This window comes from Lycium barbarum, chromosome 4 (genome assembly GCF_019175385.1).
Source record: "Lycium barbarum isolate Lr01 chromosome 4, ASM1917538v2, whole genome shotgun sequence".
Classification (NCBI taxonomy): domain Eukaryota; kingdom Viridiplantae; phylum Streptophyta; class Magnoliopsida; order Solanales; family Solanaceae; genus Lycium; species Lycium barbarum.
Window position 1 is genome coordinate 32,273,854 of NC_083340.1, and position 17,596 is coordinate 32,291,449.

At 41.6% G+C, this 17,596-nt stretch overlaps 1 protein-coding gene across 1 annotated transcript; it reads left to right on the forward strand.

The window, feature by feature from the left end:
* The first annotated feature begins 1,449 nt into the window (after positions 1-1,449).
* On the forward strand, positions 1,450-4,625 carry LOC132637376 (uncharacterized). Its single transcript, XM_060354471.1, has 3 exons — positions 1,450-1,552; positions 2,377-3,217; positions 3,413-4,625. The coding sequence occupies exons 1-3, from the start codon at positions 1,450-1,452 to the stop codon at positions 4,623-4,625; spliced, it is 2,157 nt and encodes a 718-aa protein (XP_060210454.1).
* The last annotated feature ends 12,971 nt before the right edge of the window (positions 4,626-17,596 follow it).

Sequence of the window (17,596 nt, forward strand, 5' to 3'; positions counted from 1 at the left end):
ACTCACTCCTAGTCTCGAAAATGAACTGACAGGGGTAAAATGGTTAAAACGCTCCTAACGACCTAGCGGGTCGTTACAAGAAAATGCAAGCATGCATAGTAAAAATTGGAGGACAAAACTCTTTGCTTTGTAGTTTGCACTCATGCAAAGGTTTGAAGTGTATCTGTTACTCCGTAAACAACAAAGAGAAAAGATTATGAAATTAGGTTAAACAATTAGAAAAAAAACTTTTGACTTTTTGAGATTTTTAGTTTGAGAATTTATTAACTTTAAACAAATAATTTTTAAGCAATTTTGGCTCAAATTTGGAAAAGCTCTCGAGGCTTACTCCCCAAATAAACGCCCTGAATGTTGGGGCTTGTGCCTAGGCAAAGGTCCAGAAGGTTGATGCTTACGCCCCACCGGTACGCTTCGGGGCATTTTTGATATGCCTGCCCCGAGACTAGCCCGAGCCCAAAAAACGCCTTTTAAAACACTGCAAGTTATTCGTACACCAAATGCATACAATCGTATTTTGGCTTTTGTAATCATAAATGAATGGCAAAAAGATTATTACTGATTTATAAAAATCAGTTAAAGTATATAAAAGAGGTATCCCTAAAAATATCTCAAGTAGAGCATATTGAATCTTATTTACACGCTCATTAAACACAAAGTGTTCATAAGCAAAAATCAGTCAAAATTATAAGCTCGTGACTTCAGAGGCTATTCAGGATTTGAATTTTATCGGTTCAACCTTCAGAGATTTTAGCATCGAACCATTGTATTATAAAAATTATGAATTCAGATCTAATATTTATTGTATATTTAGTAGATTTTTACACATAAATTTTTATTCTGCATAAAATATTGAATTTAGATGAACATGGTAATGCAAGGTTGCATCCGCCCCTAGGTCACCTCAATTTACGACTTTTAAACTTGTAAATATTTTTAGTTTGACAAAAAATTTACTATTTTATCTCTATATTTTTTGTACTCCCAAAAATACTTTTTTCCAAAACAAAACTCCTAAAATCGCTCAACGTTCCATTATGTTTCATTCACCCTTTCCAACGTAAGATATTTTTAATTTTTTATTTATGTGAATAACTTTGAGGACACGTATAAGTCAGGTCGATAGAAAAAACTGTGTAATACATTATTTTACCAAGCACACATTATTTATCATTGGATTCATCAATATTATTTACACACATAACTAGTGACTTATAAAATCAACTTCAGCACTTGAAAAAGAATTTCAACACTTACGCGAAAATTAGCGTAGAAGTTACTAACTTCTTTTATGAAAGCCATGACCCTTTTGTGACGGGATCTTAGATTAGTTAATCGCAATGAGCCAGTTATTTCGAACTAAAAACGATTTTGGACGTACGTTTTATTGCCACCAAATTGAAGAAAACGAAAAAGATAAGTTTATAGTGAAACAAACGTAGTACACAGAAGATGGGAAATGGAGGACAAATGCTACAAGAACAAGTTCTGAAGTTTAAGGACACTAGCATTTACTTTTATCAGCAAAACCAAATGAGCTCTACATCTTGCAAAAGTAAAAATACTAAAAAGGAGGATCTCATCTGTGAAAAACTTCATTTGTGATCATTTGCGTTTCAGACGTTCTAGTTGTTGTTGTCTAGTTAGATCTTTTCTATTCTCCTATTAATCTTGTGAAGAAAAACAAAAGCACTTTGTATACGAGTAAAACCGAGGATATGGACATACTCGGTTTCCCGATGTCAAGGTGATGTTCGGTCAGGATACGACCGGCTTATCAGAGATAAGGCATCAAGCTCGATCTGGAACGAGGCGTTAAAACAGGTAGAAGAGGCGGTTAACCACCATACCGGAATATCCGCCCTCAGCCGGATATTTTGGCACCAATCTCGGCAACAACTGTCAACAGATTCCTTTCCTTACTTAGAATTGTACTAGGGTTAGGACTCCTCTATTATATAAAAAGGAGGCCCCCATTCATTTAAAGGGTTCTGGCAGAGAGGGAAAGACAGAATTCATGTACTAAGAAAACAATAGAATCATCTGAGTTCATTCATCTTTTCTAAGGTTATCTTTATTATTCATTGTTCAAACACCCGATCATAAAGGTTCGACCTCGGTTCCCGATACCCAAGACCAGTCATCACTCATATTTGGTCAGATCTGCATATTTTATTTACTTATTCATTTATCGTGTAATCTAATCTCGTATTGAATTAAACTACATATCTTTAGCACCGCACATAAATTCAATTGTTCTCCGTTTTAATGTTAAACAGCTTGGCGCCCACCGTGGGGCTAGAGATAATAGTGGCTGTTTAATACAAAATTCTGGTTACACTCGATATTTTACATTTGTTCTTTAAGGTTTGATTTCAGGTATACCAGACATGTCAGACTCCCATTCTGTCAACTTTCAAGTTGAGGCAAGCTATCACGAGCATAATGATGGGGGCGTGCCTAATAACAACGTACCCCCTGTTAACCCTATTCAAGCCTGGTCATCGGTGGGCAACGTGCCGGCCGGCGGGGATAATGGAGCCATGCTGCAACAGCTCCAAAACCAGTTAGACATGGCTATGGCCCAACTACAAGCCCAGCAGGAGATCATAGCACAATTGCAGAATCGAAATCAAGCACCCGACGTTGCTCCATCGGAACAGACAGGGGAAACGGAAGAAAGGCACGCTACTCGGAATAACGAGAACCATCTCGGGAAGAATGGCGAGCTGGTAAGAATGCTTGAAGAATTGACAAAGCGAGTCGAATCCGGCGAAAAGAAGATAGAGATGAACGATAAAAAGGTGGAGAACTGCAACTCGAGGGTCGACCAGATTCCTGGGGCCCCTCCGGTGTTGAAGGGACCGGATTCGAAAAAATTCATACAAATGCCATTTCCGCCGAGAGCGGCGCTGGTGAAAATCCCGAAGAGATTTCGCATGCCCGATATCCCAAAGTATAACGGGACTACGGACCCAAACGAGCATGTGACTGCATATACATGTGCTATTAAAGGCAACGATCTCGCCGACGATAAAAGGGAATCAGTGCTACTAAAGAAATTCGGGGAAACCCTGTCCAAGGGAGCCATGATTTGGTACCACAACTTGCCCGAGCATTCGATTGATTCGTTTGCCATGCCCACAGATGCTTTTGTCAAAGCTCATGCCGGGGCCATCAAGGTCGAAACCCGAAAATCAAACTTGTTCATAGTTAAGCAGTAAGATGACAAAACCCTCCACGAGTTTGTGGCCCGGTTTCATATGGAATGCATGGATTTACCTCCGGTCACTGACGATTGGGTTGTTCAGGCTTTCACTCAAGGGCTCAACTCAAGAAGCTCGATCCCATCTATAGAGCAAAAGTAAAATCTGATAGAATACCCAGCAATCGCCTAGACTGATGTACACAACAGGTATCAATCGAAGATCAGGGTCGAAGATGATAAGATATTACGAGCCGCTTCAGTATCATGGCATTCCGGTAAAGGGAATGATCAATCGAAGAGAACGACAGATCGGGATTCCAAACCATCATATGACAAGTATCAACCTTACCCACCTGATCGAAGGGGGAATGGACACAACAACGAACCGAGCAAGAATGGCAGGAGGAGTGATCGAAGGAACGATCGAGGCCCAAGTAGTCGTGGACTGATAAACAGAATTGTTGTCAATAGAACCTCGGAAAATAGAGAAATTCCAAGGTTATCCAAGTATAATTTTTGCGTTGATGTAGCAACTATAGCAGCGGCCGTTATCCGTAACAGAGAAACAAGACACCCAAGGCCGATCCAATCTGATCCAGAGAAGCGGGATAAGAGCCTTATTTGCAAATACCACTACACTTACGACCATCGAACCAAAGATTGTCGGCAGCTGAGAGAGGAGGTTGCCCGTCTGTTTAATTTGGGACACCTTCGAGAATTTCTAAGTGAACGTGCAAAAACTCACTTCAAGAACGTGGAGTCCAACAAACAAGATAGACCGGAAGAGCCTCAGCAAGTGATACATATGATCATGGGAGGAACGGACATTCCCATTGGGCCAGTAGTGAAACGCACCAAAATTTTCATAACAAGAAAAAAACATATTCAGAATGATGACCCCGATGGTCCCATCTCGTTCAGTGATGAGGACATGGAAGGCATCGTTCAACCTCATAACGACGCACTAGTTATATCTGTCCTTGTCAATAAATTTAGAATCAAACGTGTGCTAATTGATCTAGGTAGCTCGGCTAATATCATCCAATGGAAAGTCATCGAGCAGCTGGGACTACTAGATCAGATCGTGCCAGCAATACGAGTCCTCAACGGATTCAACATGGCCTGCGAGACGACGAAGGGTGAGATAACCTACCCAATCAACACGGCAGGAACTACGCGGCAGACCAAATTCTATGTGATAGAAGGAGACATGGGATACAACGCATTGCTGGGAAGACCATGGATTCACCTCATGAAAGCGGTCCCCTCAACTATGCATCAGGCATTGAAATTCCCAACCCCAGAAGGGATCAAAACCATTTATGGTGAACGACGGGCCGCAAAGGAAATGTTCGCGGTCGAAGAATCTGTTAAGACTACAAAGATACCAAATCTGAATGAAGGAAAAAGTGCCAAATAGCAATCAAGATTCCGATCCCGGAGTCCTCGAAAGATCGGAATAGCAACACACCAGACGAAGAGTTAGAGTTCCGAGTTCCGAGGGCCTTTGTGGTGCCCGATAAGAAGGTATACCTGGGCACGGGGCTAATCCCCGGGCTCAGGAAAAAATTTATTGAATTTTTTAAAAATAACTCTGATTGCTTTGCCTGGTCCCATTTACACATGACAGGTATCCCACCAGAGGTGACAACACACAAGTTGAGTCTGGATCCAAGTTTTCCTCCCGTCAAACAAAAGTGGAGGCCGCAGCCCGAGGTAAAGCATGCATTCATCAAAGACGAGGTAACCAAACTCCTTAACATAGGATATATTCGAGAGGTTAAATACCCAGACTGGTTAGCTAATATTATAGTAGTGCCTAAAAAGGGAAATAAATTTAGAATGTACGTAGATTATAATGATTTAAACAGGGCTTTCCCGAAGGATTCATTTCCTTTACCCAGCATTGATCGCATGATCAACGCTACTGCGGGTCACGATACACTGAGTTTTCTCGACGCCTACTCCGGGTACAACCAAATACAGATGGACCCAGAGGATCGAGAAAAAGCCTCTTTCATAACTAGGTCTGGAACGCATTGTTATAATGTAATGCCTTTCGGCCTAAAAAATGTCGGTGCCACCTATCATCGGCTAGTCAACCGCATGTTTGAGCACCAAATAGGGAAATCAATGAAAGTTTATATAGATTACATGGTCGTTAAGTCCCTGCGAGCAGAGGACCATTTAAAGTATTTGCAGGAAACTTTCACCATATTAAGGAAATACAACATGAAGCTGAACCCGAAAAAGTGTGCCTTCGGTGTTGGTTCGGGTAAGTTTCTCGGTTTCATGGTATCGAATCGAAGGATTGAAATCAACCCAGATAAGATAAAGGCAATTGAAGATATCACTGTGATAAACGACATCAAAGGGGTTGAAAGATTGACCGCCGGATAGCTTCCCTAAGCCGATTCAACTCCAGATCCTCAGATAAAAGTCATCGGTGTTTCTCGTTGCTCAAGAATAAGACTGACTTTACGTGGACCCCCGAATGTCAGATGGCCTTAGCAGAACTCAAGAAGTATTTATCAAGCCCGTCTTTGCTCCACACGCCAAAAGCGAACGAGCAGTTATATCTATACTTGGCGGTGTCTGAGATAGCGGTAAGCGGTGTCCTGGTTCGAGAGGAGAAAGGTACGCAATACCTATTTTATTATGTAAGCAGAACCCTAGGTGACGCTGAAACCAGGTACCCACATTTGGAAACATTTGTCTTTATTGAGCGCATCCAGAAAATTAAAACCTTACTTTCAATGTCATCCCATATGCGTTGTAACATCATACCCCTTAAGGAATGTCATGCATAAACCCGAACTCTCAGGCCGATTAGCAAAATGGGTTGTGGAGATTAGCGGATATGATATTGAATATAAACCCCGAACTGTTATCAAATTCCAAGGTTGATAAAGAAATGCTTCTTGCCTCGGAGACTAGTACGGGAGTCTGGACTCTTTACACAGACGGTGCGTCTAATGTAAAAGGATCCGGGTTAGGGATCGTTCTCAAACCTACCTCGGGTGACGTAATAAGACAATCTATTAGATCTGCTGATTTAACTAACAACGAAGCCGAGTATGAGGCTCTGATTGCACGTTTAGAACTGGCTAAAGGTTTAGGAGCCGAGATCATAGAGGTCAAATGCGATTCTCTCCTGGTGGTCAATCAAGTGAACGAAAAATTTGAAGTCAAGGATTACCGAATGCAGAGATACCAAGAAAAACTGCAGGTTGTCCTTCGCCGGTTCAAGCAATGGACGTTGGAACGCATGCCTCGGGATTAAAATAACGAGGCGGATGCCCTGGCAAATCTGGGATCCTCGGTAGAAACGGATGGGTTCAATTCTGGAGCTGTCGTGCAGTTGACAAGATCGGTCATAGAGACCGGCCACACCGAGATAAACTCGACCAGCCTCACTTAGGATTGGAGGAACAAATACATAGACTATCTTCAAACAGGAAAGCTACCATCCGATGCCAAGGAATCGAGGGCCCTCCGAACCAAAGCAACTAGATATTGTTTGGTCGATGACCAGTTACACCGAAGGTCGCTCCACGACCCCTTGGCGAGATGTTTAGGACCGGGAGAAACTGACTACGTTATGAGGGAAATTCATGAAGGGACATACAGAAACCATTCGGGTGCCGACTCACTGGTCCGCAAACTGATCAGAGCAGGATACTACTGGAACGAGATGAAGGAAGACGCCAAAACCTTCGCTTGAAAGTGCAACGAATGTCAAAGGCACGCCCCGTCAATACACCAACCCGGGGAAGAGCTCCATCCGGTCCTCTCCCCATGGCCATTCATGAAATAGGGTATGGACATAGTAGGGCCTTTGCCATGGGCCCCAGGTAAGATGCAATTTATTTTACTTATGATTGATTATTTCTCTAAATGGGTTGAAGCATAGGCACTCAAGAAAGTCAGGGAGAAAGAAGTTATTGATTTCATTTTGACCATATAATCTGTCAATTCGGGATACACGCAGAAATCGCGTGTGATAACAGGAAGCAGTTCATAGGTAGCAAAGTCAACAAGTTTTTCGAAGAATACAAGATCAAGAAGATCTTGTCCACCCCATATCACCCAAGCGCGAACAGCCAGGCCGAATCTACCAATAAAATTATACTGCATAATCTAAAAGTTTGGACTCATATCATTAGAGTTTTAGTGGAAAAAAACTGAAGGTTTGAACGTTTTGCGAAAATGGTTGATAGGCCTACTTCGGGCAGCCATAAATGCTTGATTAGTTGGGAATTTGGGAAAGTACCCTTAATGAAAGTTGTAGTATGTAGAAATACCTTTCTAACGATATAAGGACCAAGCCAATCAGAGATCAGAGCAAGGAGATATGATCGTCTCAATATGGCTAATAGTAAGACACTTAAAATTCTATAGAATCGGCTATGTTTTCGATACGTCAGCCTTCCAGTCAACTTTCGTGAAAATCCGTTGGGAATTTGAGAAAACTTAAAACATGAAAGTTGTATACCTTTGGCATAGCTTTCCAACGGTATATTGTGGAGCCCAAACAGAGCTGCGTACAAGCATTTATGCCTATTTTACTGAACACTATGCAGAACCGACACCGTCGCTTCTCGGGGCGCGTGAGAGAGCGCGCGATGGCCCCGCTTCGCGGACCAATCGCGTAACTCTGAGTTTTTAGCTGCAGAATGCCGCGCGATGCACCTGCATCGCGGACCCATCGCGAAACAGGTCGATTTCGGGTTAAAAGTTGGGATTTCGCGTTTTAAGTTATATTTAACCTTGGGGTTTATTTCCCTAACACCCCTAGTCACGAAAAATTACCCTAAAGTCAGGAAGAACAAGTCCCAAGCCTCAACAACCTTCCAAGGTAAGTTTATCATGATTCTAGGTTGAATTCAAATCCCTAATCCCTTTCTAACTTGAGTAAACCTTTCCAACTCAATTCTAACATATACTCTAATAATCTAAGCAAGAAATTATTGTTCCTAATCTAGGGTTACCAAGAAAACCATCTCAAGGTTCAAGAATCAAGATTTAGGAAATCTTCTCCAAAATTCAAGTCTTTAATTCAAGATTTTGGAGCAATTTAAGGTATGTAGAACTTCCATCCACATGTGGGAATCTCTACGTTCTTCCCCATGCTCCGTTTCTTGATATTCATGAAGTTCAAATCCTAGGGCATTAAACCCAACATATTGGTAGCCCGTATTTATGTATTTATGTACAGGAATTTTGTATCTATATTCGTTGTTGTATTCCTAATCTTCCATTACGGTTATTAGGAACCCTAGCTTAATCCATAAATTATGAATTCTTCCTCATGTGTTCTCATTATGTTCATATGAAACTTTATGATTTTATTTTGCAAGTTACAAGCATGTTTTCAAGTTAATTACATATATATGATTATCAACTATTGTTATTACTCATGAATCAAGAATATGTTTACAAGTTATTTCATGAAACCATGTTTACAAGTTACTCCATGAAACCATGTTTACAAGTTATTTCGTGAAATCATGATTACAAGTTATTTCACGAAAATCATGGGCTTCTTAGCCAACTATATCATGTTCATGTTTTTGGGAATTTCTTAGTTAACCGAGAAGGCTCAGATAGCCTGAAACTACGTTGCCACCGTAGGATAAGGGTTGTTAGCAAGAAGGCAACATCTTCATTATGCAGTTTGGATCCTTACATGCTTATTATTACTTAAATCTCATACCCCTGGCAAGGTGTGAGTGTTCTGCTGGTAGGACGCAAGTACCAGAAGCATGTTGTCGGTTATACTATAACGTTCCCCACGTTACAAGCAGTTTTACATACATGTATTTCCATTGATTTACTGTTTTCAGACTTTACTCACGTTTCATGCTCATGTTCAAATTACATTCAGTTTCAGTTCATGTCCTATATCTATGTTGTGCCATGTTCTTCGTTCCAGCAGGTTTTACATACTAGTACTATTCACCATGTACTAACGTCCCTTTTTCCCGGGGCTTGCACTTCACGGTGCAGATACCGGTTTTCAGGAGCATACACCTGCGCAATAGGATCACTTCAGTTATCAGCTTATTGGTGAGCCCCACTCCTCTCGGGGTTCAACATGGAGTCTGCATTAGTATTCAGTTTATAGTAGTCCAGGGCTATGTCCTGGTAGTTAGTATCTAGACATGTTTTAGAGGTTTCACAGACAGATGTTAGTTCACAGAGTCAGTTATGCTTTCATGTTTGCAGACTATTATGTTTTCATGATACTTCATGCTATGAGATAATTTCAAGACTTATTCCGCAAATTACATTTTTCATGATTCATTTAAATTGCATCATGTATATTATATTGTTTTGATGCCCATGTTGACAAACAAGCCATGAGGTTCGCTCGGACACATGCAAGCAAGGCCCGAGTGTCGTGTTACGCCCAGGCCATGGTTCGGGGCATGATAGACTAGCCGGCTTAAAGCACCGGTGGAAGGAGGTTCTGCCCGAGGTTTTATGGGCCTACCGTACGACGATAAGATCAAGCACCGGGGAAAATCCGTTCTCCTTGGTACACGAAGCCGAGGCCCTAATACCTGTTGAAGTTGGTGAACCGAGCTTAAGATTCCGATATGCCATTGAGGACTCGAACCGTGAAGCAATGTCTGCTAGTTTGAATCTCGTGGATGAGAAAAGGGAAGCTGCTCACATCCGGATAGCCTCACAAAAACAAAGGATGCAAAGATATTATAACCGAAGGGCTAACTTAGAGCACTTTCAGATTGGGGACTTGGTACTGAGGAAAGTCACACTCCACACCAAGAACCCTCCCGAAGGGAAACTAGCCCTGAATTAGGAAGGGCCATACCGAGTCACCGGAATAACCAGAAAAGGTTCCTATCAGCTCGAGAACGAAGACAGAAAACAGTTGAAAAATGACTGGAACGTGGCACACCTAAAGAGGTATTATTGTTAAAGGTACGAATAACTTTTCTTTTGGGTTTTTCTCTCTCTCTATCTAACCACGCAGGGAAACAACCCAAGAAGCATCGGGAGCAGCACAGTAGAAACTGGAAAGTCATAGTCTTAAGACTGAAAGCACGTGCTGCACTCTTTTTCCCTTCGACCGTTTTGTCCCGAAGTGGGTTTTCGGTAAGGTTTTTAATGAGGCAGCGCTGAACAGCGTGCTACGCGAATAGAGCAGACCGATCAAAGACCAGGGACGGGAGACTACACATGTCGAGCTAATAGTACACGAGCCCTCATATTTCGGACTCGAATACTAGGGAACTACTATACCATGGGCTAAATGATAACTACGTAAAGCCAAGGCTTGAATGATAAGACCAGATGTAAGGACCAAACGATCAATTGAATCGTGTCTGATTAGTTTGTTCTTGCCACGACAATAGGCTAAATGATAACTATGTAAAGCCAAGGCTTGAACGATAGGACCAGATGTAAGGACCAAACGATCGATCGAATCGTGTCCGATTAGTTTGTTCTTGCCACGAAATTGATAACAGTTACATCTCCGGTCGATCTATCAATAAATATTTTGGCTCGATCAAAATGATCTTGTATTGCCAATATTGCATTTTTGCCAGACCAGACTCCTAAGCATGCGAACTACGCAAACTTAAAAGACCATGGTCTAAACGGTTGAAGACTGCGGTCTAGAAAACTTACGCAAACTTAAAAGGCTATGGTCTAAGTGATTAAAGATTACGGTCTAAAAACACAAAAAATATTATGATCTGGTCTGTCTTACAATTTATAAATAAAGCAACGATTAAAGTCAACATGGACTAAAACCCGATCACGAATCATTACCACTTGAATTTTATTCTGGCCGAAACAATAAGGCAAGCCAAAAACAATGGCCCGAATCGAACAAACAACTCACCGAGGAACACTTTATAAAGGGCAACGAAAGGCGATGAATAGGCTGAATGAAGATCTTTTCTTTTCATTTATACATAAACATAGAGGATTTATAAAGGCTCAAACAAACGACCTTAAATAAAAAAAAACATAAGGCCCCTGAGCCTAATCTTCACTCGAGCCCTCGGTTTCATCCCCGGCTGACTCAAGGTCAATATCTGAATCCTCAGGGTCGAATACAGCCTTTGATTTTGCCTCGAGCTTCTTGGCCTCATCGATAAGATTTGATAAATCCACTCCAGTGGCTTGAACTTCTTCGAGGGTTTCTGTCACGACCCGACTCGGGGCCGCGACGAGCACCCGGTGCTAACCCACCCGAGCACCCTCTTAGCTTATTCTTATACTTACATCTAGGTGAGCCACATAATTATACCGCACATTTATATCATCATAGGCATTTATGCCACATCAATGTACATGGGCCAACGTGACCGACAAAATGATATACAAAACATAGGCCGACAAGGCCAAACACATCTACCCACACACCCATACGTCTACAAGCCTCTAAGAGTATAACTGTTATATCCTGCATTTTCGAACGTCGAATTATTTGTAAGCTGAGGTGGGGCCCACACGTCAAGATTTTTTTTGGGACATGTGACAAATTATATGAATCACATATGTGAAGTTAAACACAACTCAAGAAGGACCCTTGGGCCAAATCAAAGTGGAAGCCCTCCAAAAGGACAATTTAAGGAAGCATTTTCGGATGATCTGACTTCCAGGGGCAAAAACGGTATTATAAGTTTGGAATTTGGGAAAACTCCCAGCAATAAATGTTGTAGATAATTGAATTATCTTTCCATCCATAGGTCGTGGGCCCTCATACGATATCGGGATCAAAAGTTATGACCGTTTTACTGAACGAACATCCAGTCAGAAATTTTAACTCTACGCGATCGCGCCAGAAGGCAGCGCGATCGCGAAGAGCAATTTTCCAGCTGCTTCTGGCAGCTTCCAAATCAATCATAAAGAGGGGGAGACCCCCTCATTTTCAGCCAAAACCCACGAAAAACACCCCAAAAATCCCATAAAATTTTCCAACTTTCCACCACCAAATTTTAGCCCAAACCAGGTATAATTTCCCAATTTCAGTCCAGATAGCGTATAGTTTTCACTGCAGAATCGTATGGCAGTGCGTTGTGGCATAAAACTAAGGTGAAAAAGGGAAGATACAACAATATTAAAAGGAGAAAGGTATGAATCTCTTCCTATTTGTGTTAATACTAGTTTATTTACGAAGAAGATGCGATTAAATAATTGTATACTGAGTTAATTACTTATAAAAGTTGGAAAACAGCGTGTGGGCTGTTTTATGGAATATGTTGATATGAAAAAGGATATTATTGATGTTGGTATTGTTGTTGTGTTGTTGACTGCTGAATTAAAAATTCGGGCTAGGCATATAAGCAGGGGAGATGCTGCCCAAATTTCTGTAGACAAATAGTGAATTAAAGAATGCTAAAAGTATTACTATTGACAATTGGTAAATGTGACCATTTGTAGATTTTGAGCGAAACGGGAATTGAATTTGGACAAGCGTAAGACGCAGCTAAGGTATGTAAAGTCTTTCCATTCATTCTTAGGCATGTTCTGAACATAATAGGCTCGGCCGCGAGCCTTAAATACGACTCCGTTCCTCGGAATACGATATGGAAATCTGCTCCAATTCCTTCAGTAAGATTGAAACCATGTCCTTATAAAATATCTTTAAAGTGTGCTTTTGTACGAAACCTTCCTAAACGGAGTCGGAATACTTCCGAATGATTATGGATGACCTCATAAGGTCTTTTATCAGTAATTTATGTATCTTGCCTCGAGTTGGTCCGAGGTGGGCCTACAGAGCCCCGATACCCCGTGAATGATCTAAATTGCCTCATTTCCGTCCGTTTTTTTCACAGGCAACATCTGAACTATCATTTGGAACATAATATGACTGTTTTTATATAAATCTCACAATATGGTTTTGATATCTGAAAATCTAGTTCGGGTTATGATCTGTCGTGCCTCCCCAAGTGACGTGTAGGTGTGTAGTTTGAAAACTATCTGAATACTTTGATTCGATCTGCCTGTTGGCCTATTTCTGTTCCGTTGAATCTGTACGAAGATCTGTACGTATGTGGTTTTTCATTAATCAGTTCGTGTATGTGCTATGATTCCTTTCATCGGATCCCAGGCCGGTATGTATATCGTGCGGATGGGCCGCCGAGCCCCATAGGTGAAATTCGAAGTATGACGTGTCCGGTTCCGGGGTACTGTGGTATATGTCCGTCCCCGGTTACCGAGGATATATTATGAAGTATGATGTGTCCGGGCTCGGGGTGCTGTGTTATCTGTCCGCCCCCGGGTACCGTGGTTATGTTATGATGTATGACGGAGATCGGAGAAGAATTTTTTATATATGTTGTGTTGTGGTGCCAATGGCAGGAGTGGCGACCACGATCCTGTACCCTATATACGATTCTGTCTGTCCGTCCGGATTATCTGTCCGACTGGTTATGATTCTGTCTGTCCGTCCGGATTATCTGTCCGACTGGTTATGATTCTGTCTGTCCGTCCGGATTATCTGTCCGACTGGTTATGATTCTGTCTGTCCGTCCGGATTATCTGTCCGACTAGTTATGATTCTGTCTGTCCGTCCGGATTATCTGTCCGACTGGTTATGATTCTGTATGTCCGTACGGATTCTGATTTCGTATGTCCGTATAGATTCTGATTCTGTCCGTCTGTTTGGACCATGATTCTGTCCGTCTGTCTGGGTTAAGACTCTGTCCGGTACACTTCCGTCTGTCCGTCCGGCTTATGATTCTGCCTATTATATTTCTGTGCTTCTGGTCCAGATCATGATTATGTTCGATATATTTCTGCTTTACATACTCGGTACATTTTTGTACTGACCCCCGGTTCTTCGGGGGCTGCGCTACATGCCCGCAGGTACAGACGCACCAGGTGATACGCCGCCAGCGTAGGGTTCTGATTCAGCTGTTTTGAAGAGCTCCTTTGATCCGGAGCATACACTTTTGGTATATATTTTCTGTTTTCCGTATGTTCTGCATGTATGGAAATTCTGGGTACGGCGGGGCCCTGTCCCGTCATATGATTCTGTATGTCTGTAGAGGCTTGTAGATAGATGTGTGGGTTACGGGTTTCGTCTGTATGTTAGCCTTATCGGCTTATCTGTAAATGTCTGCATGTTCAGGTATATATATATGTTTGCGCGCGTGCCGTATCTGTATCGGCCTACTTCTGTAATATCCGTTTGAAAAAAAAATATAATCTGTACGATACGAAATTCGGTCAGATAGGTATGTACGGGTACCCAGCTAGGGTACCAGTCGCAGCCCACGGGGTTGGGTCGTGACAATAACATATCACATTAGCGGGACAGGACCCCGCTATGCCCATAATTATATACACAAAAGAATGAGTACCCAAAAGATATGGCTCCGAAGGAAATGGAGCTCTCTATGAAATCTCCGAATAGGCAGCTAAGGATCAAATCTGTCTCCCTGCGCACCTGCGGGCATGACGCAGCGTCCACAAACAAAAGGACGTCAGTACGAAGAATGTACTGAGTATGTAAAGCATGATCAACATCAATTTAGGAGCATAATAGATATCATATGAAGATAGCATAGGAGGGGAGACAGTAATATCATCATCATGTCGCTTACTTGCATACATCGTCGTTCGTATCCCATAGTAATACTCGTACCATACTTGTGCTCATATTCGTATACATGTCCTTATCCGTATTCCTATACATAGTCTTTTCACATTCATATTCATATTATATACATAGTCATTTCACATACATAGCATTTACATAGCATACCCGACCTCATGGGATCGGTGTCTTATACATACTTGGCTAACCAAGGCTCAAGGTCATACATACCTGGCCCTACCAAGGCATCAGGGTTATCCGTACCCTCTGCAGAGGTGTGCGCGTGTTTCGTAACCGTATACATACTTTATACATAGTCATATACATATAGTCTTACCCGGCATCATAAGCTCGGGGTCATGTTATAGCCCTTCATAGGCACACATACACATATATCGTAGCTCGTAAGCATCTCTAGTCTCATTTTACTCTCATCATCATTTCTATCCTCATCATTATCGTTACATTTACATTATAGACTTACTCGTCATACGAGGAACGTAGTATAAGCATAGTACATATCAAGGGTCGTGAGCTTATGAGCTCGGAATGTCAACCATGTGAAGACAACATACTCATATAGAGGCCAAGAACCATGCCTTATGAAATAAGGGTTAGCCTTATATACCTTTCCGTCGAACTATTCTATGCTTGCACGTCCCCTTCCAATGCTAGCGTTTATACCTTCATTAATATCATAACAATGGCCATTAGTCATTTACATTATCCACATTATCTAGAATTCCTCAATTTGCCTCTAATTCACCCACATACATGATTATAGCACCCATCTTCGTCCATTCGTCTGAAGTGGTTAGTTCATGATCTTAATACCATTTATAGCACATTCATATCACAACACAACAACATTCATAACTCAATTCAAACTATTTCTCAAAATGTCACTATTCATCATTCATGACCTAGTTGACCACATTTTCTACAATCCATGTATTTTAATTCTCCAATACCTCAAGCATCTTGTTAAAATCATGAATCTTACCTTAGAAGTTGTAGGAACAAGCTTTGGTTGATAATACTCTTCTTTGAGCAAAACCCTAGTTTTTCTCCATTTGGATTTCTTGACTTGGATGATCCTTGATGATTCCCTTATCCTTGATTTACTTGTCTTAATGTTATGGATGACTTATAATCCTTGAAAACTCATAAAATAAATGTAGAGGGAAGTTCTAGAGAGAAGTGGTGTAATGTTGTAAATGAAATAAGACAAGTCTTGATCCTCATATTTAATGAATTTAAAAATCTGTGCTGGGTGAACAGTGGTCGTCCATGGAGGTTTACAGTCCGTATTTCAGTTTACGGACCGTCCCTCGTGGTCGTTTTTAAGCTTAAGCAGAACCAGAAACTTTGGCATGCATGCATGGTAATTTACGACCATGGTTTACGGGCCGTAAATCACTTTACGGTCCGTCCACCAGGTCGTATTATACCTCTTCCTCAGCTGGCAGAAAGTAGAAGTTTGGTATGCCAGTTTACGACCTGGCAGTTTACCGACCGTATACCAGTTTACGGTCCGTATTTGCACTTTACGACCACAGGCAGAAAGCTGAAGCTTTTGCATGGCAGTTTACGACTGCTAGTTTACGGACCATATTGCACTTTACGGTCCGATATACGACCACTGGGCAGTTTTTCCAACTTTCAATTTTTCTCATTTCTCGACTTTTTATTCTAATCATCCACATCCCTTTACATACATTTCCCATGAAACATTATACACTCGCACTCCTCGCACACCTCATTAGTTCATTTACTTGCGTACCAACTGGAAATTTTCCGAAGTGTAACATTCTACCCCCCTTAGGAACATTTGTCCTTGAATGTTAAAGGCTTGGGGAATTCTATAAAAATATCGCCAGAGTTTCCTCTGTAATGTGGCACTACCACCCTGTCACAACAACCCACAATAACAATGCCTCACAGGGCAATAATACAACAGCACTAGAAATTTGGCCACACACGACCTGAATGTATAAAAGGAAAACATGCATACCTTATGATTTTGACGTCTCATCTTAGACTTCTTCCAAGGGCTGAAATAAATGTGGGTATTTGGATCGCATATTCTCTTCTGCTTCCCATGTCATTTCCTCTCGATTGTTATTTCTCCACAGAACTTTAATTGAGGCCACTTCTTTGTTTCTAAGCCTCCGTACTTGCCTATCTAATATGGCAATGGGTATTTCATCATAAGTTAACTTTTCTTTCACTTGAATATCATTCACTGGGACGATCCTCGTAGGATCTCCAACACACTTCCGAAGCATCGAGACATGAAATACTGGATGGACTGACTCCAAATCTGGAGGTAGATCTAGTTCATAGGCCACTTTGCCTATTTTGCGCACAATTTCGTATGGCCCAATATACCAGGGACTGAGCTTCCCCTTTTTGCTAAATCTCATCACGCCCTTCATTGGCGACATTTTCAAGAATACCCAATCTTTCACTTCGAACTCTAAGTCTCTTCGACGATTATCCGCATAGGACTTCTGACGACTTTGAGCCGCTAGCAACCGATCTTGTATGAACTTAACTTTCTCTATTGCTTGCTGGACCAAGTCTGGCCCTATCAACTTAGCTTCTCCGGTTTCAAACCACCCAATTGGGGATCTACACTTTCGCCCATATAGAGCTTCATACGGTGCCATTTGAATGCTAGAATGGTAACTGTTATTGTAAGCAAACTCGATGAGTGGCAAATGGTCATCCCAATTTCCACCAAAATCTATCATACATGCCCGTAACATATCTTCAAGAGTCTGAATAGTACGTTCAGCTTGCCC